Source organism: Eulemur rufifrons, chromosome 24, assembly GCF_041146395.1.
Source record: "Eulemur rufifrons isolate Redbay chromosome 24, OSU_ERuf_1, whole genome shotgun sequence".
NCBI lineage: Eukaryota > Metazoa > Chordata > Mammalia > Primates > Lemuridae > Eulemur > Eulemur rufifrons.
The window spans coordinates 32,107,732-32,131,992 of record NC_091006.1 but is presented as its reverse complement, the minus strand read 5'-3'; the positions used below and the strand labels follow the sequence as shown (position 1 = coordinate 32,131,992).

The window sequence follows — 24,261 nt, the reverse complement described above, 5'->3', positions numbered from 1 at the left end:
GGTAAGAAGTTCTGGAAGACCTTTTGAAAGCTGGGACTAAGAATGCAAATCTCCAGCCTGAGCTGGAAGGGAGCTGCTCACCCAGGCTGAAGTTGGAGAGCGCAGAGGCAAGAAGGCCCTGCCTCTGCTGTTCTTTTCAGAACTGCTTTGATTTTTTTTTTTCTAAATTGATGGTAAGGGTGGGGTGCGCCGGCCAGGAGGAGGTGGGGAGAATAATTTTGTTACCTTCACATTTGTGACACTGTCTTGCACTCAAGGAAGATAAAACCATCCTCTTATCATCCCGAGCAAGAGGGAGGGAATCAAAGGATTTCCCCCTTCCCTTAAAAGAACAAATTTTCTCCTTGAATTATGAAAGTAATGGCTTAGGTAACAGCCTGTACTCTGTACCCAACTGCTTAATACCAAATAAATCCTTCCACGTGGCTCCCCGAGTCGTGGCAATTAGAGCTCATTATAGGCTCATAAGAGCTCTCATTTTGGGGATTACTTAATGGACGATGAAATTTTATCAGACAGAATCACTGAGAAATAAAATTGTGCGGCGGCACAGGCGCGGTGGGCACACGCCGACGGTCTGACTACTCCCTCACCGGAGAAAGCTGAGCTCGGGGTCTCCTGCTCCAGGCAGGTTCGGGACACTTCTGCTCTGAGGAACAGTAGGGCTGGCTAGGGCTGGGGGCAATGCTGCCCAGGGCCAGGAAGGGTAGGCTTTCTTTGTCGGGGTCAGTGGGTAGGCAGGTAGGGTGGGCTTCTGAGATTGGGGGCTAGATTCAAGGACAGAGGAGAGAGAGAGGAAGGGAGACACGAAGATCCAAACAGAACTAGGAAGAAGAGTCAGAGAAGACAGATTATACAAGAAACATTACCCCAAACTACTTGCTGTTGGTGGGTTCAAGCAACTAACCAAATACCCTAAGGGTAAGTTTCTCAGATACATTCCTTCTTTCAGCCTCAGCCTGGCCCCAAGCCACTGCTCCCCTTGCAGCCCTTAGCGACCCCGTGGACCCCCTCATCTTTCTCAAAATTCCTTGGCACTGGAAACCAAATGTTGCCATAGTCAGACATAAATTGAATGAGATGCTCAAGCCTCCTGTGTAATTAAGATTCTCTAAACCAAAATGATCTGCACATGAGTGCAATTTCTAGCATATTAGCATAGAGGTTCTTTCTATGAACACACCCAAAACCACTGGGAACATTGTGACCCAAACTGTCAGCGCCAAACACACTGTGGATAACCCACCTAACTCAGAGGAGGAAAAAGGAGAAAGTGATTACTCTCAAAGAGGAGATATATATATATATATTTTGCAGAGAATGCATGAGGGAAATTGAGTCACCTATTTGGACAATTGAGACCTGTAAAAACTACCCCCCCCCCATTAAGCTTCTCTCAATTATTGAGCCCCAAGTCATCTTCCTGGGGCTGGAATGACTTCAGGGGTCGCCTGGATTCTCCCAGCATGAGCAAGGGTGGGCTAGGGTGAGGCTGAGCGTCTGCGAAGGCTGCCTCGGCAAGCCTTGTGGTACAAAAGTAGTTACAGCTGAGCTGCCCCACGTTAAGCCCTGAGACTCCTTAATTGTTGTCACAAGATGTTGGATTAGCACATTTCTGGAATAGCTGTCTGTTTACACTCCAGAGACCCACCGTCCACTAACCGCTTTCTAATTGAATTCTAATCACATTCAAATAGCTCAATAACCAGCCTCAGCTGCAATTCATAAAACTTTAATTGCCATCCATAAATCCTGGGCTCCCCAGAGCGGGGCATCCCCACAACCCAATTACTTTTCTAGCAGGCAAGAGAGACGGTCGTAAGAAATGGAGAGGGGAAGAGAGAGAAAGAGGACAGAGAGACAGAGCCATGCCTCCAGCTAGTGCTCTTGGATTTGGGCATTTTGTTCTCTCAGGTGGAGAGAAGTTTCTTAGCACCATCGTGAACTCAGGACTGAAGTTAGCTATTCTGGGGAAAGGATTGGAACTTGTAGCTGCTACCCAGCCTCCCTGCTCTGGCTGCTTTTCTGCAGGGGGAGAGGCAGAGAGAAAACTGTCCCCTCTGCTGCCTTGCCCAAAGATCAATAGCCCCAACCTCAGTGGCTGCCTTCTCACATAGCTAGGGGTACAGTAGTCTTCCAGGGACCGCACCACCCAGAGAGATTTCCTTTACCAAGCCATTTCTCATAGCTGGAGGCAGGATTCCTTGGGTGACTCAATCCCCTTCATCCTTTCTGGGCTTTTGGGAAGCAGAGGAAAGAGTGCTTCCTGGTTAGCCTTGCCAGCTACCCAAGCTTAGTAAAACTGAGAGGGGCATGAGATCACCAGATTCTAAGCAAAGGTCTTCTCCAATCTCTGCCCAGGCTCCTCCTGGAGAGCTGGTGTTTGGGGTCCTCTTTCCAAAATCTTTGGGATGGAGTTTGTAGGGTTGGACTGGAAATGCAGTGGTGACACCACTTGTAGAAAGAAAAGGGTGACTCTTCAACATCTCTCTGAGTGGCAGGGGAGAGCTGTAGATTAGAAAGGGCACATGGAAGGGTCGTCGGTCTGCGTGGCCCTCCTGGTGGCCCTCCTAAGTACAAAGACACTGTAAACCTTCCAAGCATCAGAATGAAAAGCTTGGCGGCTTCTTAGCTGGGAGACCTGAATGACTTTGGCTAAGTCCCAAAGCTGGGGGACAGGAGTAGGTGTGACCGTGACCGGAGCCGCGCTCAGGACTGGAGGGATGCGGGTCCAACGTTTGCACAATGCTGCTCCAAACCGCAGGCCTCACACTTCACCAGGCCGCAGCCACCGCTGGCACGGAGTTGCTGGGAACCCTGGGCATCCCATTTAAAAGGCCTCCAAGTCCCCACCTGGTGCGCTCTGTGGCAGGGCGCGGGGAAGAGTTGGGCTGGGGCCCAGGCTAGGAATGAAGGATGCAGCGCAGTGATTTCTCGGGAAAGCGTGGAGAAAGAGGGGGAGGAGGCCGGCCTCCCCGGGAAATTAACAAAACCTACACTTTGCAAAGTCTCCCCCATCCCCCTCCCCCGCGTTCTTCCCTGCCGCGCGCCCGCCCCTCCTCGCCGCTTCTGTTGTGACTCGGGCAGCCTATCCCGAGGGTGGGGAGCTGCGGAGGAGCCTGAGCCGAGCGGTACTCCGCAGCATCACGTGCCGGGGTGGGGGCTATAAAATCCCGGAGCCGGGGCGCCGGGCGGGGGACGTGAGGACCAGCCCTCTCCGGGGACCCCTTTGTTCCCGGCCCAGACTCCTACACCTTTGCGTCCCCAAGGCTTTGACCGCCGGCGTCCACGCAGCTCCCGGGGCAGAGCTCAGAACACGAGAGGGGAGGGGTCGCCGTGGCCGGCCGGGGCTTCCAGCCACCCACCCCTCTCGACATGTCGCGCTCCTTCTATGTCGACTCGCTCATCATCAAGGACTCCTCACGGCCTGCGCCCTCGCTGCCTGAACCGCACCCCGGGCCGGATTTCTTCATCCCGCTGGGCATGCCGTCCCCATTGGTGATGTCCGTGTCCGGACCAGGCTGCCCGTCCCGCAAGAGCGGCGCCTTCTGCGTGTGCCCTCTCTGCGTCACTTCTCACCTGCACTCCTCTCGGGGGCCCGTGGGCACCGGCGGCGGGGGCGCAGGAGCCGGGGGTACCGGGGCTGGGGGCAGCGGGGCGACTGGGGGTGCCGGGGCCCTGCCTCTGCTCAAGAGCCAGTTCTCTTCGGGTCCTGGGGACGCGCAGTTTTGCCCGCGGGTGAGCCACGCGCACCATCACCACCACCCGCCGCAGCACCACCATCACCACCATCAGCCCCAGCAGCCCGGCTCAGCCGCTGCGGCAGCGGCGGCGGCAGCGGCAGCCGCAGCGGCCTTGGGGCACCCCCAGCACCACGCACCTGTCTGCGCCGCCACCACCTACAACGTGGCGGACCCGCGGAGATTCCACTGCCTCACCATGGGTAGGGCGGGGTCTTTGGGTACCTGTGCACTGCGCCTTTAGTGCTCCCGGGAGCAAACTTTCCGCCTCCAGAGGAGGAAGTGGGAACCCGGGGGCGGGGTGGGGAGGAAGGAGGGGCTTTCCGTGCAACAGTGGAGTCGTCTCCAGAAGTTCCACGCAGGTGGAAGTTGGCTTGCCAACCTCTCCACGCAGCCTGCTGCGCTTCACTCCTGGTGCTGGTGCTCAATATCGCGTAATATCGGAGTCTTGGGGACCTCAAACGTGACAACAGAGAAACCAGAGGTTAACTGCTTCAGGTTTGGGTGGGTGTGTTTGAACTTAAGTGCATCATCCTTGCATCTGGCTAGCTAATAAAGCGTTTTGATGTTTTTGGCTAAGCTTGAACGCCTCTCCGTTAGGCTTAAGAGAGACGATCATATAGTGCAAGTCCCCCTTTAATCCTCTGACTTTACGTCCCACGCATCAAAGGCTTTCAATTGCTTTGAGCATCTCTTTCCTCCCCAACCAACTACGCGCCATGAAACGGGAAAGGATACAGGTGGGCTTCGCGGGTGGGTTCCTGAGAGGTGTCCTTTCCAAAGGATGGCACGTGGGAGGGGGGAGGCTCCCTCGAGCCTTACCTCTCTGTCCTCTCTTGGTCGGTTCGCAGGAGGCTCCGACGCCAGCCAGGTACCCAACGGCAAGAGGATGAGAACAGCGTTCACGAGCACTCAGCTCCTGGAGCTGGAGCGAGAATTCTCTTCCAATATGTACCTGTCTCGACTCCGGAGGATCGAAATTGCCACGTACCTGAACCTGTCGGAGAAGCAGGTGAAAATCTGGTTTCAGAACCGCCGGGTGAAGCACAAGAAGGAGGGGAAGGGCACGCAGAGGAACAGTCACGCGGGCTGCAAGTGCGTTGGCAGTCAGGCGCACTACGCGCGCTCGGAGGACGAGGACTCCTTGTCGCCGGCCTCAGCCAACGACGACAAGGAGATTTCTCCTTTATGAGGGAAGGTCGCCTACCCCCTCACAACATCGGCTCCTGGCAGCCCCAAGCAACTCCAACGTGGAGTGGGGGGTGGGGGGAGGATCCAGGGGCCAAAATCCTCGGAGATCGCAGTGATCCCCTCTGGAGAAGAAACAAATGAAGTCCCGGGATATTATAAGCCGGGCCTGACCCTCGGGTCTCCTTCTTGACCTGTTTATTTGGGGCTCCACTCCAAGTTTATAGATTGTTTTTAAACAATGTAAATAACCTAGAATTCAACTCAGTCTCATCTTGTATCAAAGGAAAAACAGGGTTGCTTGAAGTTTACCACTGTATGGGGGTTTTTGAAAGCGCATGCCATTTCCCCATCCCTACCGTCTTTCAGAACCTGATAAGAACGCAGGGTTTCTTGATTATTTTGTTGTTGTTGTTGTTGTTTTAAAATGAAAACATTGACGTTGCAAATAATTTAGAAAAATCAAACCCTGTAGGTCTTGCTGTCTGAAATTTTGCCTGGGGAGAGTGTAAGATCCAAGTCGCTGGAAGTCCCCTTGTATGTGAATAATAGTTTTATATAAAATTTATATTTATATTTATTTAAATAAATGAAACAAAATCAAAAATTTAAATTTGTGATTTTGCTCTCCTCATCTTTTCTGCCCTTCCCCTCCCTCATGTTTAGGAAAAGGCATAGACAGAAAAAAAGCTGTCTGAAAACTTAGAGGAAAATGTTGACTAGAACTTGGTAATGTGAGTCTTCTGGCTGAGGGAGTTTGTGGCTCTGCAGGTTTTCTATGTAACAGAAACTTCTTACAAGGAGATATCTTTAGTCATAATGCCACCTACCAGGCAGTCCCCTCTGTCCTCAAAATAAGTACCTCCTCACAGTTGACAGGACCAATCACTTCATTTAGAGTGACACTGACAATTAATGACAGGTAAAACTTTTATTTAGCAAGGAAGGGTGGGAAACCCTTACCTATTGTTATTTTCTGTGGCGTTTCCTCCCCCCCCCCTTCTTTCTTCTACCTCTTCTCTCTCAGTACTAAAACTTGATGTAAAGGAATTTGCATAGTGAGAATAGTTCTGGGAAGAGCAGCAATCCATCTGACAGGTCAGAAGCAAAGGCACAGAAACTTACAAACGATGCTGCAGGTGACTAGAAATGTTCCTGGTTGTCTGTATAGCTGGGAAATTAGCTGATTTCCCTCAGTGGCTGAGAAAATCAAGTCAAGGACAGGGAAGTATTCTGTCCAGAGATTTACAATCTCACTTTCTCAAAACAGCCCAGAGATGCCTTTGGACCCTTGGTTGTTTTGTTTTTTTCCTGGTCTCCCTAACTTAAACCTTCCTTCCTTTCTTTTATTTTCTCTTTCTTTCCTTTCTTATTCTTCTTCTTCTTCTTTCTTCTTCTTCTTTCTCCTCCTCCTCCTTCTTTTGTTCTTTTTCTTATCTTTTTTTTTTTTTTGATGTCCACTTCCTAATTCTGAGAATTGGATTGGCTTCCTTCCAATCCCTCCTGCAAGCCTGGTGCAGAGACTTCCTTCTAGCTCTTCCCTCAGCAGGGCCACCTGGCTCTTTCCCCAGTGCAGCCTGGGCCTGCCATCTAAGGGAGAGAAGTGAAGAAGCTGGAAACACGTAAACTAGGAGGTCTCAATCCCTGCAAGCTCTGAGTCCCATGAACACCTATGGGTGTGATTTCTGCTTACTTTCTATAAAGATGCCACCCACTAGATTCAAGCGGCAGACAATTGTTTACATCACACATACACAATTTCTTTAGGTCTGATTTACTTTAGGAAGGTCGGAACTGAAGCCTCACCAGGTGCTGCTGGGGCTCTAAAACTTTGGAAGCTAGTTTGAGAATGAGAAAGCAGGAAGATTGTGACCACGGTTTTCCCTGGGTATTGCGCTCCCCACCCGTTCTTCTCTGCGCCAACACACTCGGTAGGCTCGGGGAGAAGGAAAATCCGTCTCTCAGACCCCGAGGTCCGCCACCTCCCATTCCCGCACGGGCCGGGGCAGGAGGGAGGAGGGACCGCTCTGGGCCTTGCTGAATGGGGAGCTGCCGCCGCTTTGTGCGACGCGCTGAGCTGACCTTCGCAGAGGTCCCAGGCAGACGGCTCACCCCTGCCGGGCCTCGGGATCGCTTTCCTCCCTCCCTCGCCCTCAGAGCCCCAGGCCGAAAGGGAGGAGGCGCAGGCCCACTGCCTTTCCTAACCATCCTGTTTCCTTTCTCCCCAAGAAACAAGGGTCTCCGCGCGCGCGGAACAGAGGAGGGAGGAAGGGAGTTTGCAGGCGCAAAGAACAGGCGTTCGAGGAGAATAATTCCTTCGCAGGGAATCAGAAGGACAAAGAGCCCCTGCTGCCGCTCTCTGTGCTCCTGCCCAAAGCGAAGCTTCATCTGGGCAGTGGGCAGACCCCCTCCCATCTTCACCCGGCCCTCTGCCGCCCGCGCTCTGGTCCGGCCCTACCTCAAGTCCACGACCCGTCTAGACCCCGCCTCCGAGCCATGCCTTGGTCCCCGACCCCAGGCCCTGCCCCGGGACCGTGGAGCCAGGCGCTTGCAACACCTGGTGCTGCCGTGCGGCGAGAGACGCCGTGCCAGCCCTCCCTGGCTGGTTTCGACCTGCTTGATGGCCTCAGTCCCTCTCGCTCTCATCTTCGGGGAAATTCCCTAGGGAAGGAAGAATAAACAATGCGTTTCTCTTCAGAGGCAAAATGACTCAGGTAAAGATACCTATTTAAACTTGGGACACTCCGCAAAAAGAAAGACTCCTCGGAGTTCCCAGGGAGGTCCTCCCTCTAAGACATTCCATGCCCCGGTGGACCTTTTTGTTACTTTCCGAATGGAGTATGAGGTCTCCTACTCTACTAGGATAGATTTTACATTCTCCCCAGCTCCACCCCCTCAAAAAAATCAGTTGATGGTTTTGAAGTTTTCAAATCAGAATAAGGCTTTGTGAATCTGGAATCTGTCTGATTTTAAAGGCCTACAGTTTCACTTTAGGTTAAGAATACCTGAGCTAACACCCAGACACACAAATACTCTGCTAAATAATCTTGAGATGAAACGTGCTAAGTGACACTTACCTAGATTTCTTTAAGAGGAAAGTTTAAGATGTATGAGGTCACCCTTGACACTTTCTCCACCTGAGAAGCATTGGATACCAGTTTTCAATATGCGCCCCCCTTGAAAAACAGAAACAGAACTCTGTTCTCCCAAAACATTACCTCTTAGAGGCCTATACACATAGAATGGAAAGAGAAAGAAAACAAAAATGAGGATTAGAAACCAGGGACTTGTTCCACTAAGAGAAAATCGGTGAGCAGCAGGAGTCAGTTGTGGTTGAATCCAACTTTTTGAGAACAAGTCCCACGGTAGCTTTAAACTGGAAAAGAGGTGAGGGTGGGATGCAGAGCAGGAAGGATGACCTCTCACCCCTGTGCCCTGGGCCAGCCCAGACATTCAGAGCAGAGAGGAGGAGCCAAGACCCTTCCCCTACACCCTCCCACTCAGCAACCAACAAATGCCCAAGGCCAAGGGTCTGACACTGATAGTGGCACCAGGCAAGTCATCTCAATTGTAAATCCTGCTAAAGGCAAAAGGGACCCAGCAGCCCATCTTTAGGGTGTCAGTGGGCCCAGATGATAGAGACATTGGTGCTGGTAGACCTCCTTGCTTCTGGGGTCCTTATTCTAAAGTGGTTTGAAATGGTCATCACAGCTCAACCCCCACCCCATTGTCCACCCCCTAGGATGTGGAGTCTTTGATTTCTGGTCTCTACCTCCCTCTCCTCACCCCATCCCCACTCCCCATCTGTTCTGTCTCATTATATCTGATCAGGGTTAGAAATGCATTTTGCTTGGTCCTGTCTGACTGTGGTCAGACAATTGCCAGAAAGGCAGTTGTTCTAAGTAAAAGTGGTCACAGAGGGTGACAGGGTCTGTGTGTGTACATGTGTGTCATGCATGCAAGCATATATGTGTGCGTGTGTGTGAGAGAGAGAGACAGACAGACAGAGTGCACTGGTAGTGGTTGTAGAGTCCATAGGTAGAAAAAGAAGAGTAAGCTCATAGGTAGAGAGAGAAGAGTAACTTTCACCAGTTTTTTCCCCCCTCCCACTTGTACCTTTCCTGCAGGTTCCTCTCACTTTTCATGGCCCTCCTAGAGATTTCTTTGAGGGAGGTGGGCAGGTGCTCCTAGCTGGGTTGGGGGAGGAGGAGAAACAAGCTGAATGTCACCAGAGACTAGGAGAAGAGCCCCAGGGTGGGATCTCAAGCCCAGCCTTAAGGGTTCGAGAGAGTTGAGGAGAATGACACTTCCAATAGAACCTATTTGCTCTAGGAAATTGAGTTTAAAGGAGCAATCACTCCTTTCAAAGGAGCTCCTCCCATCTTCTCCAAACACAGCCTAAAGCTGTCCTACACGATGAATGCAGCTCCGTGCTTCAAAGCAATTGTTCCTATTTTCATTATTCACAGGGAATCTTTGAATGTACCTGTTAAGGTGACAGACCTTTTAAAAGGGAACATTTTTTCCCATGCAATTAAATGGTGCATTTATTAGGCTTCTAGTAACATAATTTAATATAAATCTATTTTATAAATCTTTAGGCTCACATTACTGAAAATTGAGCTTCTCTTTAAAAAAAAAAAAAAGTCCACATTTCTTCCCTAAATTAGAGTGGAATTGAAAAACTTGCTATTCCAAGCCAGCTAGAAATATTAAAAGTAGAAGAATCTTTTGCATTGTCTTTTGCTAATGGTGGAGGAGTAAAGAAAAGAGGCAGCTTGTCGCACAGAAGATGAGAAATTCCAGAGGAACCCAGGGCTCCTATACCTAAAGCTCTGACATGTGGAGTATGTAACACAGGCTGGAACTAGGGAGGGGCCAAAGAAGAACAGAAACTTGAAGAGATCTCTTAGGAACAGCGTTGAATCAGAGCTCAGATTAAAAAAAATAATAATAAAAAACTCAAAACTAAAAAACAGCAAAACTCTAACTTTCAAAGAAATTTGGATGCAAGTTTCTTCTGCTTGGAGAAAGAAAATCTGAAGCCTGTGGGAGACCTCACAGTCCCTGGTGAGACTCCGTGTGGAGATAGATATCCTTGTCTGCTGCACAACAGACTTCTTCTACTCAAGTGCACCCTCCAAAATTCTGGGCATCCCATTTTCTCTGAAAATAGCTTTTTGTGCTCTCTTGATATACTGATGTCAATACCGCCCTTCTCACTGGGCACTGCTTGTCTTCCAGCTGAGCTGAACGCTATGTTTTCCTGAACCCTTGCAGTACTTTGTTGAGCCTCCCAAATTCCAAACCCAGGAAGCCCCCAGGGGCTCCTCTGAGTGAATCCCAACAGATCGGAAGTGTGTGCTGTGTGCTTAGGAAAGTAACTAGTTTCAGATTAATGAAGCAGTGACAATTTCAATCTGCTTAAAGGCGGAGGTTGGCACTGCCCAGGCCTGAGCGTGGGGAGCTCGCCAGGCTGGGCTTTATATTGTCCCCTTTTCTGAAGAGCAGACAAAGATGGATAGAGAGACATTGAAAAGCAAGGGGAGTATTTCAAACAGCCCCATAAAGCAGGCTGTCACTTTAAGACAAGAACCATAGTGCTTTGATGACTTTGTATTAGCTGCCCCATTTAAAATAGGGGACTCAAGTCTCTATCGAGAGGGAGGAAAGAGAAGAGAGGAGGGAGAGAGAAGAGAGAAGGGGGAGGAGAACAGAGATAATGTAGCAATATTTAGCTTATGAGCACCGTATAGCGAGACTAATTCTAGGCAACTACTTGATTTCTGAAGTTCAGGGAGAAACCACCCACAGCAGGTGCAAAGAAGAAAAAAGGCAGGTGGGAATTGCTCCCGATGGGAAAGAGCTCCCTGCCTGTGGGCGGCAGCCGGTGACAAGAAGATGAAGCCAGCTTGGCCTCAGTTTGCTGGGCTGGGCAGGGCTCGAGCAGCGTGTGCAGCTCTGCCCGCCCTGACCACGGAGGATTATAATGGAAATTTTTGAGAGCGTGAAAGAGACCGAATAGGAAGGAGAGGGAGGGCATACTTTTGGAGACAATCTTCATAAAGCCTAATTTAAATTGTTTGGGGTCACGCAGCAGCAAGCCACCTCCCCCCTTTCCTGCTTAATTCATTAATGACCACAATTAATTATTAGGGTCTTGCATCTCAAGCCTTCAAAACGCCTTCATCAAGGGGCGGATGAGTTGCTTAAGCCAGACACGTGGTTTTAACTTGAGAGATGGTAGTTGAGGCTTGGCTGTGTGTTTGTCCGTCGGTCTCTGTCTCTCTCTCTCTCTTTTCTTTTTTCTTTTTCTTTTCTTTCTTTCTTTCTTTCTTTCCTTTTTTTTTTTTTTTGTGTCTGTGCATCTGCTTGACTAGTGGTGGTCAGTCTCTCCCTCCCTCTCCTTTATTTCCCAGGGGGATCTCCCCATCCGATCTCCTCTGGCCCTGGCTCAACGCTAACGCCAGGACCGCAGCTCTCCCGGAAGAGGGTAGGATGCTAACGCCACGGTCCCTACAGCATCTCGGAATCCCACCGCATGGTCGGTGGCAGGAAGTGGGTGGGCAGCAATGTAGTTTCACCCGCTGAATCTAAAGTTATTGACAGCTTTTTTTTTTTTTTTTTTTTTTTTTTTTTTTTTGCCTGTCAAAGAAACTTCTTTCTTTCTTTCTTTTTCATCAAGGATACGGGAACCAAGACCACGAGACCGCGCCCGCTTTGAAGGCCAGCGAAAGGGCTCCCCCGTCGGTGGCGCTGGAGGGAGAAGCGTTTAGTCACTGTTTCATTAGGCACTATTTGAACCTTGCAACATGTGGTAATTTCTGGGGCAAGCTGAAAAGGGGGGATTATGTAGGAGGGACACAAGGAAATTAGCGAACGGTTAATTTAACTCGTTTTCTGCTAGACTTTTCGATACATTCCTAATTGACTAAGGGGCAGGTGAAGCTCCCGCCCCATGCAGGCTCATTCACGGTGGGAATAAATGGCTCTTTTTCAACTCACACTGCTCACAATATATCATCAGGGAAAAGACATGCAATGAATATGTTGATTTTTTTATTAATAGAATTACACCCTGCCACGCAGGTGTGAGGGTAAAAACCTATACTGCAATGAAATAAGATTAATAATGAAATTAGGATTTTATGGGCTTTCTATGTCACATAGACCTGGATTGGAACTGTCAAAACAAGCAACAAGAAAAGATATGCGGAAGGCAGCCCTGTCAATCAACCAGGAGAAACGAACAGCGTGGGACCCCAATCAGAATCAACTTCCAGTTCCTTGAGCATTTCACTCGGGCCTTGCGTGGCAGGCGAGCGGGTGTAGGGGGGCGCGTGGAGGCAGATAGAAAACACCACTTGGGCTCGGGAGACCCGGAGACCCAGCCCAGAAGAGGCCGCCCAGGCTGGAGGGGCCCCGCTGGGCCGCGGCCGCCGGGAGGTCAGCCGGAGGGGCTGGGCACCGCAGCCTGCAGGCCTCGGGCTTCACGGCCTCCAAATCAGCTGCCCGCGCTGGCCGTGACCCGAGGGAACGCAGAGAAAAATCCAAATGCTGGGCTCGAGGCGGGGTAGGGCGCCCTTTGGAAACGGCACTAAGTTTTGTTACGGGGGGAGCCCCCCGGAGCTTCGGCGCTGCTACCTGGGTCTGGCAGGCGCAGAGGTGCCCTATGCAAATGGCTCAGTATTAGGCGAGAAAGAAATACTTCAAATGGCCCTTTGTAACCTTCTATAGAAAATCGAGGTACTCTGCATGACAAAGCACAATTAAGCTTTCTATTCAGGAGTTCTGCAGCTGGTAGCCCATTGGGAAAGTGGGAGGAAACGCGAATATATTAATAGTGTGGCAAAAGTTTTTTGTGTGCGTGTCCTTTTCTGGGTCGGGGGTGCGGAGGGGCGGTGGGTGGACCCGGAGGGGAGGAAGGCTCCGCCTTGGATCCTTGCCACCTGAACAACACCGCCTCTGCCCACGTGGACAGCCCGGCTCGTCTGGCAGCCGGGGCGTTGTGAACGGTCGCCCCGACCCCCGCGGGCCCAGCGGGGCCAGGCGGACCCTGCCGGCACCAGCGCAGAAGAGCCCCAGCGCCCGGGGCGGAGCAGGACGTGTGCCCCGGGCTCGCCTCCTTGCCCTCGGGGAGCTGGGCTGAGGCCGGGCCCCAGGCTGCCCTCGATCGGCCGCTCAAGCAGGAGGCTCCCCAGCCTGGCGCTTGGCCCCGGAGCGGGGACAGCGACGGCTGGTGGCACGCACCGGAGAGCACCCGCGTGGGGCTGCGATGCTAAAGGGACCTGTTTCTTCATGCTTAGAATCAGATTATATGTCGTGAGCAGGAATATCAACAAAGTGATGCTGTGTTCTCTTTGCGTCCTATCAGTGTCACACATCTTTCATGCAGCTTATTGCTGATCGTGTCCCCTTTATCGCTTGATTAAAGTGGTGTCTGTCAGCCTTCCCCACTGTGAAGTGACTCTCCCTTCTTTATTATTAATACTAAAACTGTGTGTGTGAGTGTAGAGGGAAGGTGTGCTTTGAAATTATGTAAACATAGCAAGGTTCACCAGACTTTCGATTAATTTATTGATATCCCTATGAATTTACGGCTCCCCATTTTATTTAGTGGTCCCCAGACTTGACCAGTGGGAGCTCATTCAAGCTCTATGGCATTTGCCATATCTCCTTCATCTTGTGAACACTTTTTCACCTTCTGGCACAATAAAATGTTCTAGGATCCTGGTACTGAAATCAGTTATTTCTTCAAGGAGCCTGATTTATTTTGGGGAGGAACTAAGGTCGGGATGGTAGGCATGTTCAGTGCTATTGGGGTGGTCCTATTTCCAGGCCTTCTCAGTAGACAGAGCTCAAGTAGAAATGCACACACACACAAACACACACACTCGTTCATTCAGTACATTTACATATGTGTTTATTTCCATGTCTATAATATTGCACATCATGACTATGTACAAACACCTTCTCTTTCAATCTAAAGCCACCAGATGAACTCTGGTTTTTCTACCTTTCTTGAGAGATTGAGAGCCAGTCATCCATAACATATTTATTTGATCAGTCTTCCTGTACGTAATCAATTTCATGTCACCACCTCTGCCATTTTCCGTGCGTGGCTGCCCTCCTCACCCTGCTCAGGCTCTGCACCTCAAGAGGCAACACCCGCACCCCCCATGGAGGCCCAAACACCCCACCTCAGCTCTAACACCTCTTGCCAGGACGTGCTCCTTACACCACTGACTCTCTGTTCCAAGTTGCTCCCCTGTGGACATTTCTTCTTACCTCGCTAGAACTCCTACCTCCCACACCAGCTGTCATCACCGAGGAGACATGCTCACTCCACTCTGGCCCTGGTGTCTTGAAGAAATCATTCTTCTGTGCTGATGCCCTCACCTCTCATGGGTTTGCACTTCCTGATCTGAGCCTCCATGGCTCCCCTCACCTGACAGAGATGCCTACCTTGCTTGGCCCGCCTAAGGGCTTAGAACTGGAATGCTCAGGATGGGAAGGAAGGAGAAAGAGGAAGTGAATTCTATTGATTTTTGAAGCTAGTTTTTACTACCTTTGCATATGTGCCTGCACAATGGATTGTTTAGTTTCATGATTTTTTGAATCTGTAATGGGTTGAATTGTGTCACCCCCCCCCCCAAAAGATATAAAGTTCTAATTCCCAGCACCTCCAAAAGTAACTGTGGGGGTGTCACAGTCCTGTTCATGGCTGAACTTTGAAGTGTTGCCCCAGTTCTTGGACTCCAGGCTTGGAGGAATCACAAGCCTTGGCCCACAATGGAGAGAGGTGACAGACACTCAGCCAGTTTGCATGAAGGATTTATTGCAAGTAAAGTTTAAGGGTGCAAAGCAAAAGTACATTTCCTAAGAGGAAACCGGTCTGTCTCTGCAAGTGGAGAAGACCCTGTCTACTTCTATGTTTTCCTTTTTATAAGCTAGTAGCTTATGTTGATGTAAAGGTTAGTTATAACTATTCATAACTGTACGTCACTGTTTTGGAGACTGAATTCTTTCAAGGTATGGACATGACTTAAAGGTTATGTTCCAGTAACTGTTTATACTGTTCTTCCATTCCCTTGTGGTCAGTGTTCAATGGCCTAATAACCCCATTCTCCAAGACAGAAATAACCATTCCCTCTTTTTATTTTTCTGCAACTGTCTCCTCCTTATTGTTTGTCTATAACTGCTTCCTCCTTTCTGTTTTTCTGATTTCAGTACCTCTCAGTTGTTTTTCTGTCCCTAACATTTCCCCTGCAGAGACAGTCAGGCCTGAATTCATTCAGGGAAAAGGGTTGATGGTCAATCTTCTGTAACTGCTTCCTGCCGGAAAGAGGTGTTGTTCCTACCCAGAGGCCATGCCTGTCTCTCCTATTTCTATCCCTACACAGTTGACTCTTGGGGTCAAAAGGCAGAGGCATGGAGATCCAGGACATTGAGGGATTGAGGATTTGGGTCCTGAGGAAGAGGCTGAAACCCTCTGACCATCATGACTTTGAGATGAAATTGTTGGAATCTGGAAGATATAAACTTCACCAGTAAGTTAAATAAGCATGGGCCAAATATTAACAGTAATATAAGTGATACCAAAGGTCCTAGGAGAGGTAACAACCAGGTACTGTTAGGCAAGAAAGAGGAGAGAAAATTTTCTGATCTGTTAGGGGTATTAAATTTATATAGCCATTTTGCTTGCTCATATATTTGTTTAATGTTGTTTTCTATAAGGCCGGAATTGTTTATGTATGTACAACAGATTTTATTGATAATAGTGCAAACCCCGCCTTGTTCCCCTAGCATATAATCAAGAGCAATGTGATTATTTAATACAACTCCAGCCAGTGAATTGAGTGATTGAGATAGCCCAGACAATGCACAGCCATTTCAGAACTGATCTTTTCTATCACCTTAGTGATAGCTTGTAAGTTGACTTCACAGTAGTGAAGTCACCCATGATGCCAGCGCTGTCATGGTTCCCCCTTGTGGGTTATTTTGGATATAAAGGTAACCTGACCTGGTGACTTGTTTAACCAGTTTGTCCAGATTTTGTATAACCATTCTTTCTAAGAGAAGTTTTAGGGATTTAAGCTCTACATGAAAGCCCTGATGAAAGCTAGAGATTGCTTGGCAGGAGGTGTTAGAAGGAATAAAGGGTGTCTTCCTTTTTACAGTGTGAGCACGGGGTTGGTGACCTCCGCTCTCTGGGGCATTTCTCTTCCTCTGCAACCCAGCTGGTTGTAGAGGAAGCAGGGACTTCTAGGGTATCTCCCTCTCTGAAAAACCTCTCCTGTCGCAGTAGCCACCACTGGAAAAGCTTCCTTCTGCTGCCAGCCCTGTTTCCTCTCTTTCTCATCTCTGGTATCAAAGACCTTGAAGGCCAGGTTTAAAGTTCTGCTTGTGGAGTCTGAGGCCCCTGTTCAAGGTTTTGGGGTTTATGCCGAATATCGGGGGGCCGACTGGGAGATGAGGGGCATCGCCAGGACAGATTGTCCCTCCTTGGTGTCAGGATCTAAGTAGTAAAGACAGCAGTAGAAGGAAACGGGCTAGAGTTTTCATCCTGGCTCTGACCCTGCAGCCTCCCAGAGAGGAAGCTGGGGTCCAGGCGGGGCAGGAGTTTGGCCATCCTGGGTAAATGCAGCTGAGACGGAAGAAGAAGGAAGAGAGAGAGCAGCGGGTATCAAAAGAGGAACATGAAGACGGTGAAAGAGAGATGTGAATCTTGGTCCCGGGGAAGAAAAACTCTGCCCATCGGCTGGCAAGAAATGAAACAGAAAGGCCAAGACAGGTTACGTGTTCCGGGCTCCCCCGCAAGACCAACACTGTCCAGTGCGGCCAGGGCCATCCCAGGGGAAGGAGGAACGGAAAAAGGTTACTGCTGGGGAGTCTCGGGAGCCAGGCGCAGTCTCCATAGCTCCCAGCACTCAGTAAAACAAAGAAAGTCAATAAAAACAAAGGAAAGGCAAAGAAAACCAAACTCTCCATCGCCTTACCTGACAAACAGGTTCTCCATCCCAGGTTTCGACACCAAATGTCACAGTCCAGTTCAGGGCTGAACTCTGAAGCGTTGCCCCGGTTCTTGGCTCCGGAATTGCAGGAATCACAAGCCTTGGCCCTCACGAGGGAGAGAGACGACAGACGCTCAGCCAGGATGCGTGAAGGATTTACGGTAAGTAAAGTTTAAGGGGGCAAAGCAAAAGCACGTTTCCTAAGGGAAAACGGGTCTATCTCTGCCAGTGGAGAAGACCCTGTCTACTTCTATGTTTTTCTTTTTATCCTAGTAGTTTATGTGGATGTAAAGGTGCAATTGTATAACCGGAAATAATGATAGTCTGTTTTCTAACATTTTCTTATTAGTAGATCATGTTTTGGCTCAAACAAACTATGAAGCATTTTTATTAAAAGTAAAATGTGGCTGTCTTTCACACCTTAAAGGCATCTGCAAAAGAAAGGCATCTACAGCAAAATTTATTACTGGCGAAATCTTTCTAATAGATTACAGTTAATGCATTCTTGGTTTATTATCATCTGCAAATGGTAGAGGCAGCACTATTTTTTTTTTTTTTTTTTAAGACTAGCATGGAACTCAGGCACCACATGCCGTGAATGGTTTCCTCTGGTTTAGCTAGGCTTCCTGAGTACACATCGTCTAGATCTTACCTACAATTATCTTCTGGAAGTTATTCTTCGGATGCTGTGCCCAGAAACTCATATGTATGTGCAAAGCATTGAAGGGCTTATGTATTCATATAATATATATAAATATACATATACACACATTTATACAAAGAGCTACATTGTTGCTCAAACACATAGGAAAAGTTTCCAAACTTTGGAATTCATGACGTTCATCAGCCCAGTAGCATTTCTTGAAACATTTGTTCAATAGGTAGAAGGCGTGTGTTTTTCTTTCAGTCTATTGAGAAATTCTCCAACCTGTAAGAAACTGTGCAAAGGAAATGTAAATCCCATGACGGACATAGTCACAATGTGTAAGATGTGTAGCTAAAAAGATCATGCATTTATTTTGTTTGTCGGGAAATGGTTTACTTTCAATAACATATGAATGTTTGTTTTAATCTGTCAAATTCTGAGGAAGAGAGTGTCAATGAATAAGGATATACTTTTTAAGGTATATTTTATAAATCCTAGCACTTTGTGATCAGAGGACATTCAAATAAAATGTGCAGTATAGAGTTGAAATTCAGAATGCAATTAAAAAAAAATAAAAGTGATATGGGTAGGCCTAAATGGATTTTGAGTTTACTGACTATCTTATTCTCTAATAGGCCTTGAATCTAAAATGAAGAAATAGGATAATACCATTTTTCTTTGTATTGCTTTTGAAGCAATATAAATGAAATTGTATCTTTCTCTGAGCTCCCACAAGCTATAAAAGTCATAGGCTTATATTTGAAAATAAGCCTCGCTTTCAGTCTTATCAATAACTTCAAAGTTTATCTACCTCTTTGAAGTGGGATTGGTGGCACGAAAAGCTTCTTGAGCTAGAAGATAAAGGGCACAATTGGGTTTTAGCTCTGTCTCCTTTTCTTACAAGTTGCACATTCTCGGGCATTTGCTTAACCTCTCTGATCTGCAGTTTTCTTTCTCTGTAAAGGTGAGAGTTGTAAAGATTAAACAAGACAATCTATGGACAATGCTTTTCAAACTATAAAACATTGTAGAAATACGAGATCATGAGGCAGGTTTGTCTAATCCCAGCAGCTGTGGGAGGACTGAAAATAAAAGATAAAATTTTTATGCTATCAGTTTTATGCGATGAACAGGAAGATGGTTAGGATGGTAAAGGATGTAGAGATCCTGTCATCAGAAATGTGCTTGAAAGAACTGTTAGTCTGGAGGCCTGAATGCTGAGGGTGCAGGGAGGAGAATCAGTATTTGCAGTCTGGCCTCATGGAAGTCCTGCTGTATGATTTAGCCGTCAGCAGTGTCTTTTTTTTTTTTTTTAGAGATGGAGTCTCACCCCATTGCCCAGGCTGGAGTGCAGTGGCACAATCACAGCTCACTGCAGCCTTGAACTCCTAGGCTTGCGTGATCCTTCTGTCTCAGCCTCCCGAGTAGCTGGGGCTACAGGCATGTGCCACCGTGCCTGGCTCATTTTTAAATTTCTTATAGAGACATGGTGTCACTATGTTGCCCAGGCTGGTCTTGAACTCCTGGACTCAAGCAATCCTCCTCCCTCGGCCTCCCAAAGTGCTGGGATTACAGGCATGAGTCACTGTGCCTGGCCAAGATTTTTAAAAATATTTGTTTCATTCAGATATAAATTATCACCTCTCCCCACCCTTTTCTTTTTTCATCTTTACATTTCCTTAACCTAAAAACTAGAAAGGGTGCAGGCCTGTGTCTTCAGCTGTCCCAGGCTGGTCTCTCTATGCTTGTAGAATCCTTTCAAAGCCAGAAGAGAGGTAGGTGGCATTGGGGTGGAGCCCCAAAACAAAGGTCAACATGCACACCTTGCGGGAAATCTGCAGGAAGTAGAACTGGAACAGGAGGCCAACAAAGACAGAATCTGACCTTTGGGGCATGTCTGGATGGGAAGGTATTGAGTGGCAGGTCTGGATGCCTCTGAGAATTCTCCGAAGAAAATGTCTCATGACAGGAGTGGGGAGCTGATGCCTGGTTAGAAAATTGCTCAGGAATGCGGAGTGATGTTTGCAACACCAATTTCCATACTTTCTATTGTTTATATACTTTCTATTGTTCAGTCAAATGAAGATTGATGTTTGGAACTCCAATTTCCATACTTTCTATTGTTTCTCTTTTTTCATAATAGTCTGTCTTTCTACCTCTTTTTATTCAATCAAGTAAGACACAGTGAGTTTAATGAGTTTTGATTTTTCCCAGTTGGGAAGACCTGTCAATATTTCATAGGCAAGCAAAAAGAGGCGCTAAAAGGGGTCTATTAAAATATTTTAGTCACTTCTGAAGATCCAAAGACAGGTTCTTTTTTTGCAAAGCTTTATTCTCTTTTTATGAATTCCTCTTTTTGGCTGATTTGTCTTTTGTGATTCCTCAAAGATCAAGCTGCTCGTACAGTGTACGTGTGTCAGTTTTACCGAGTGGCAAGGTGGCCTGTTGGCGTGTCTTTACAGCTGTCAACCTGCAATTAAGTCGTCAAAAATTTCCAGCTTGCCACCTGTTTGCAATGTAAACAGATGGTCGCTAGTATCAAACTATTTGTGAATACAGGATTTTTAAAACATTTCTTTGACTAAAATAGCATCCTTAAGAAAAGAAACTTACAAAATAGTTGAGGTTTCATTAGGGAGATGAAGATTTAATTTGAGTTGTAATTTTTGGCATAATAGAAGAGTGAGGCAAAGTTTCTGAGTTGATCAACAGATATGTGTATGATGATAACATCATCATCTTCATGGATGTGGCTTCACTAAACAGAAAATACAACATTCACGTTGTATAATTAGACGCTTGCTGTTCTGAGTATACGACTAGGAATCGGAGCTAATTTGATTTAGAACATAGAGAGGAGGTAAAAATCCATACACCCAAGTGTTCTAGAGCGATTCATATCTACCCCACTGCATTTGTTCAAAACATATTCATAGAGTTGTGGAGAGCAGTTTAAAATCACTACCATCCTTTTCCATCTCGCAGCAATTTTACATTTCAGTGCCTAGATGGGCGTCTCAGGAATAATCAACAGGACTCAGATTTTTCCCTTTTAACGTTAATCTAGAACTTTGAGTGGTAGGGATGTAAAAAATGCCAGAAGATTTGACTAAACCCTTTTCCCTTCTGCCCCTAAATGTAGGCATCCCTAAGCTTCCTTACTTTTAATATAGCTATGAGTATGTACTCCAGGACAAATTTGTTGTATTTTAAATTCACTGGGTTTTTTTTTTTTTATCTCTTCATACCAAAAGTCTTATGTGCTATTTTTAGAGACCTATTGTTTCAGCTGCCTACCTAGTTGAAATGACAAAGAAAGGACAATTGGCATTTCTTCCTGAAAACTGAATTAAATCACTTTAATATTCCTGCTTCCCTAGACAAAGTTTCCCTAAATAAACATAATCCTGGGTATTGCGGGGCTGTATTTTGTAATTAAAGCCTAAAATTCACGCCCTGTGTTACCCTCCACATCACATCCATACCTGTACTCACCCCTTCCTCCCTCCCACAGGCACAGAACCACACTTCTGCAACGGACTGAAAAGAACATCTGATCACGTATTTATTTCTTTCTCTAGGGTCCAAAAGGAAAACTGGCTAGAAGCCAATGACCATTAAGAACTCATTTCTTGCCAAGCAGCTACTGTTATTTGTTCAAAACATATCCATAGAGTTGTGGAGAGCAGTTTGAAATCACTACCATCCTTTCCCATCTCGCAGCAATTTTACATTTCAGTGCCTCGATGGGCATCTCGGAAATAATCAACAGGACTCAGAGTTTTCCCTCTTAACGTTAATCTAGAACTTTGAGTGGTAGGGATGTAAAAAATGTCAGAAGATTTGACTAAACCCTTTTCCCTTCTGCCCCTAAATGTAGGCATCCCTAAGCTTCCTTACTTTTAATTTTTTGTAGAGACGGGGGTCTTGCGATGTTGCTCAGGCTGGTCTTGAACTCCTGGCCTCAAGTGTTGCTCCCTCCTCAGCCTCCCAAAGTGCTGGGATTACAGGTGTGAGCCACCGTGCCTGGCCTGATTCCTCCTATATGTGGTTCCCAGAGTATTCAAATTCGTAAAGTCAGAAAGTGGAATGGTGGTTGCCAGGGGCTGCGAGGAGAAAGGAAAGAGGAGTTATTGTTTAATGGATGTGAAGTTTCCATTTGGGAAAATGAAAACGTTCCGCAGACGGATGATGATAGTGGTGATGGCTGCACCATAATGTGGATGTCCTTAATGCCTCTGACCTGCATACCTAAAAACGGTTAAAATGGTAAATTTCATGTTATGTATATTTCACTACACACGCAAAGATGTTAAGACCTGCCAATCATCCTTACAAAAGAAATAACATTCCATTGTATGTATGTATATATCATATTTTGTTTATCCACGCATCTGTTGATAGGTATTTGGGTTGTTTGAAGCTTTTGGCTGTTGTGAATAATGCCGCTGTGAACATGAGCGTGCGAGTATCTGTTTTACCATTTCTTACGGTGACTCCTGTTCTGTGCCTTGTGCACACATTTCCACCTGTGTCGGATCCTTTTGCTTAGCTGTGCCCTGGTGGGTCCCTCCTTCTCCCTCCACCCTCCTCTCTCCTCCCTAGCAACTCAGGCTTGAGAAATACAAGGGATCTTTTACTTTTCATCCACTTTAGTGCCATTACTGGAACTTAAGCCCTTGCTATTTTTATCTCTACCTCCCATTCATCCTGCTCTGTGTTGCTAAATTAAAATTCTTAAAATACCTCCTGTCACTTTCCTTTTCAAATACCCTCTATGCTTTTTAAATAATTTCCAAAATTTCTAGCTAAATACCAAAGGCTCTCTTTATCTATCCCTTACTCTCTTAGTCTGTTTGGGATACTCTAACAAAATACCTTAGACTGAGTCATTTATAAGTAATACAAATTTATTTCTCATGGTTTTGGAGGCTGGGAAGTCTAAGATCAGGATGCCACCGGGTCTGGTGCCTGGCGAAGGCTTGCTGTCTGCTTCATAGATGGTGCCTCTTGCTGTGTCCTCACATGGTGGAAGAGCAAAAGGGGGACAGATGCTACGTCCTCCCACGGCAGAAGAGACGGAAGGGCCAGGCAGCTTTCTAAATGACCTCTTGTATAAGGTCATTAATCCCATTTGAGGGGACTTAGTCAGTTTCCCAAAGGTCCCACCTCTTAATACCTCCACAATGGAGATTAAGCTTTGACATGAATTTTGGAGAGACACAAACATTCAACCTACAGCACTAACCAACACTTTCAGTTTTCATTTTAGTTGACTCATCTCAGTGAAATCAACCCTTTAAGCCAGTCGCGGTGGCTCATACCTGTAATCCCAGTACTTTAGGAGGCCAAGAAGGGAGGTCTGCTTCAGCCCAGGAGCTCGAGACCGGCTTAGGAAATATAGCAAAATGCTGTCTCTACAAAAATTTTTAAAAAGGCTGGGCGTGGTGGCTCACACCTGCAATCCTAGCACTCTGGAAGGCCAAGGTGGGAGGATTGTTTGAGCTCAGGAGTTCAAGACCAGCCTGAGCAAGACTGAGACCTCGTCTCTACTAAAAATAGAAAAATATTAGCAGAGATTGGTGGCGCATAACTATAGTCCCAGCTACTCGGGAGGCTGAGGCAGGAGGATCACTTGAGCCCAGGAGTTTGAGGTTGCTGTGAGCTAGGCTGACACCATGGCACTTTAGCCCAGGCGACAGAGTGAGACTGTGCCAAAAAAAAAAAAAAAAAAAAAAAATTGCCTGTCTCGAAATGGGGGACTCCATTGGCTGTTAACATGGAACAGTTCAGGCATAGCTGGATTTCAAGACTCAAATGATGTCACCGAGTCATGTCCATCTCTTGGATAGATTTTTCCCCATGCAGACTGTGCTCTCTGGAAGGCCCTAGGTGGAAAGACGAAGGCCAGGAGGACAGGAGGGCGGCCAGCCTGACCCTTGCAGCTTGCAGCCAGCAGCAGAGAGTGCCCATCTTCTGGTCCCTTCAGCCAAAGTCGTGGGATTGGCTCAGAGTGGGGCTGACTGGGTGGGGTGCCATCTCTGAACCAGTCACTGTGGCTGGGGGAAGGGATTTGGCTGGGTCTTAGTTAGGGTCAACACCCGGAGCTGAGAATGTGGCCAACCCCACTCATCTTGGCTGCAGGGGGCTGAGGGTGGGGGCAGTTCGAATTTCCCAAGAGGAAGGAGGAGCACTATCCCTCTAAGGAAGGTGAAGGAATGCTGGCCAGACTAGGCGAACCAACAGCCACAGTGTCCCACCACGTGAATCTCTTCGTTCAGAATAGTAAGGGAGGCTGGGCTGGCAGAGAGGACCATGAGATCCATCAGGTTTAGGTTGGACACTTGACTAACGCAGGACTGTCATCTTTTAAGGACTGACTGGACCAAATACCAAATCTGCTCTTCACTTCTCTGCTCATCTCGGTCGTATCGCAAGTTAAAATTCTTACAAATCCTTGGGAAATCTTCTCCTTACAGTGTGTACACAGAGTTTTAGTACACTATTGTTTAAGTGTTGAAAAGGGTTTCTTTTTTCATCCCTCATTGCATTTTGGCTTTTCATAGTGTGCAATTTTGCTGCATTTATAATCATTATGTACTTTGTTTGGGGAGAATGCATTTTGTCATAAAAGCTCTTCACACAGCTAGAGGAATGATCAGCTTCGTGGTCA

The 24,261-nt window shown here is 47.4% G+C and overlaps 1 protein-coding gene across 1 annotated transcript; it reads left to right on the top strand.

The window, feature by feature from the left end:
* Nucleotides 1-3,193: 3,193 nt before the first annotated feature.
* On the top strand, nt 3,194-5,535 carry GSX2 (GS homeobox 2). The gene is made up of 2 exons (XM_069458138.1): nt 3,194-3,943; nt 4,592-5,535. Exons 1-2 carry the CDS (start codon nt 3,376-3,378, stop codon nt 4,930-4,932), a joined length of 909 nt encoding a protein of 302 aa, XP_069314239.1. The 5' UTR covers nt 3,194-3,375; the 3' UTR covers nt 4,933-5,535.
* Nucleotides 5,536-24,261: the final 18,726 nt, after the last annotated feature.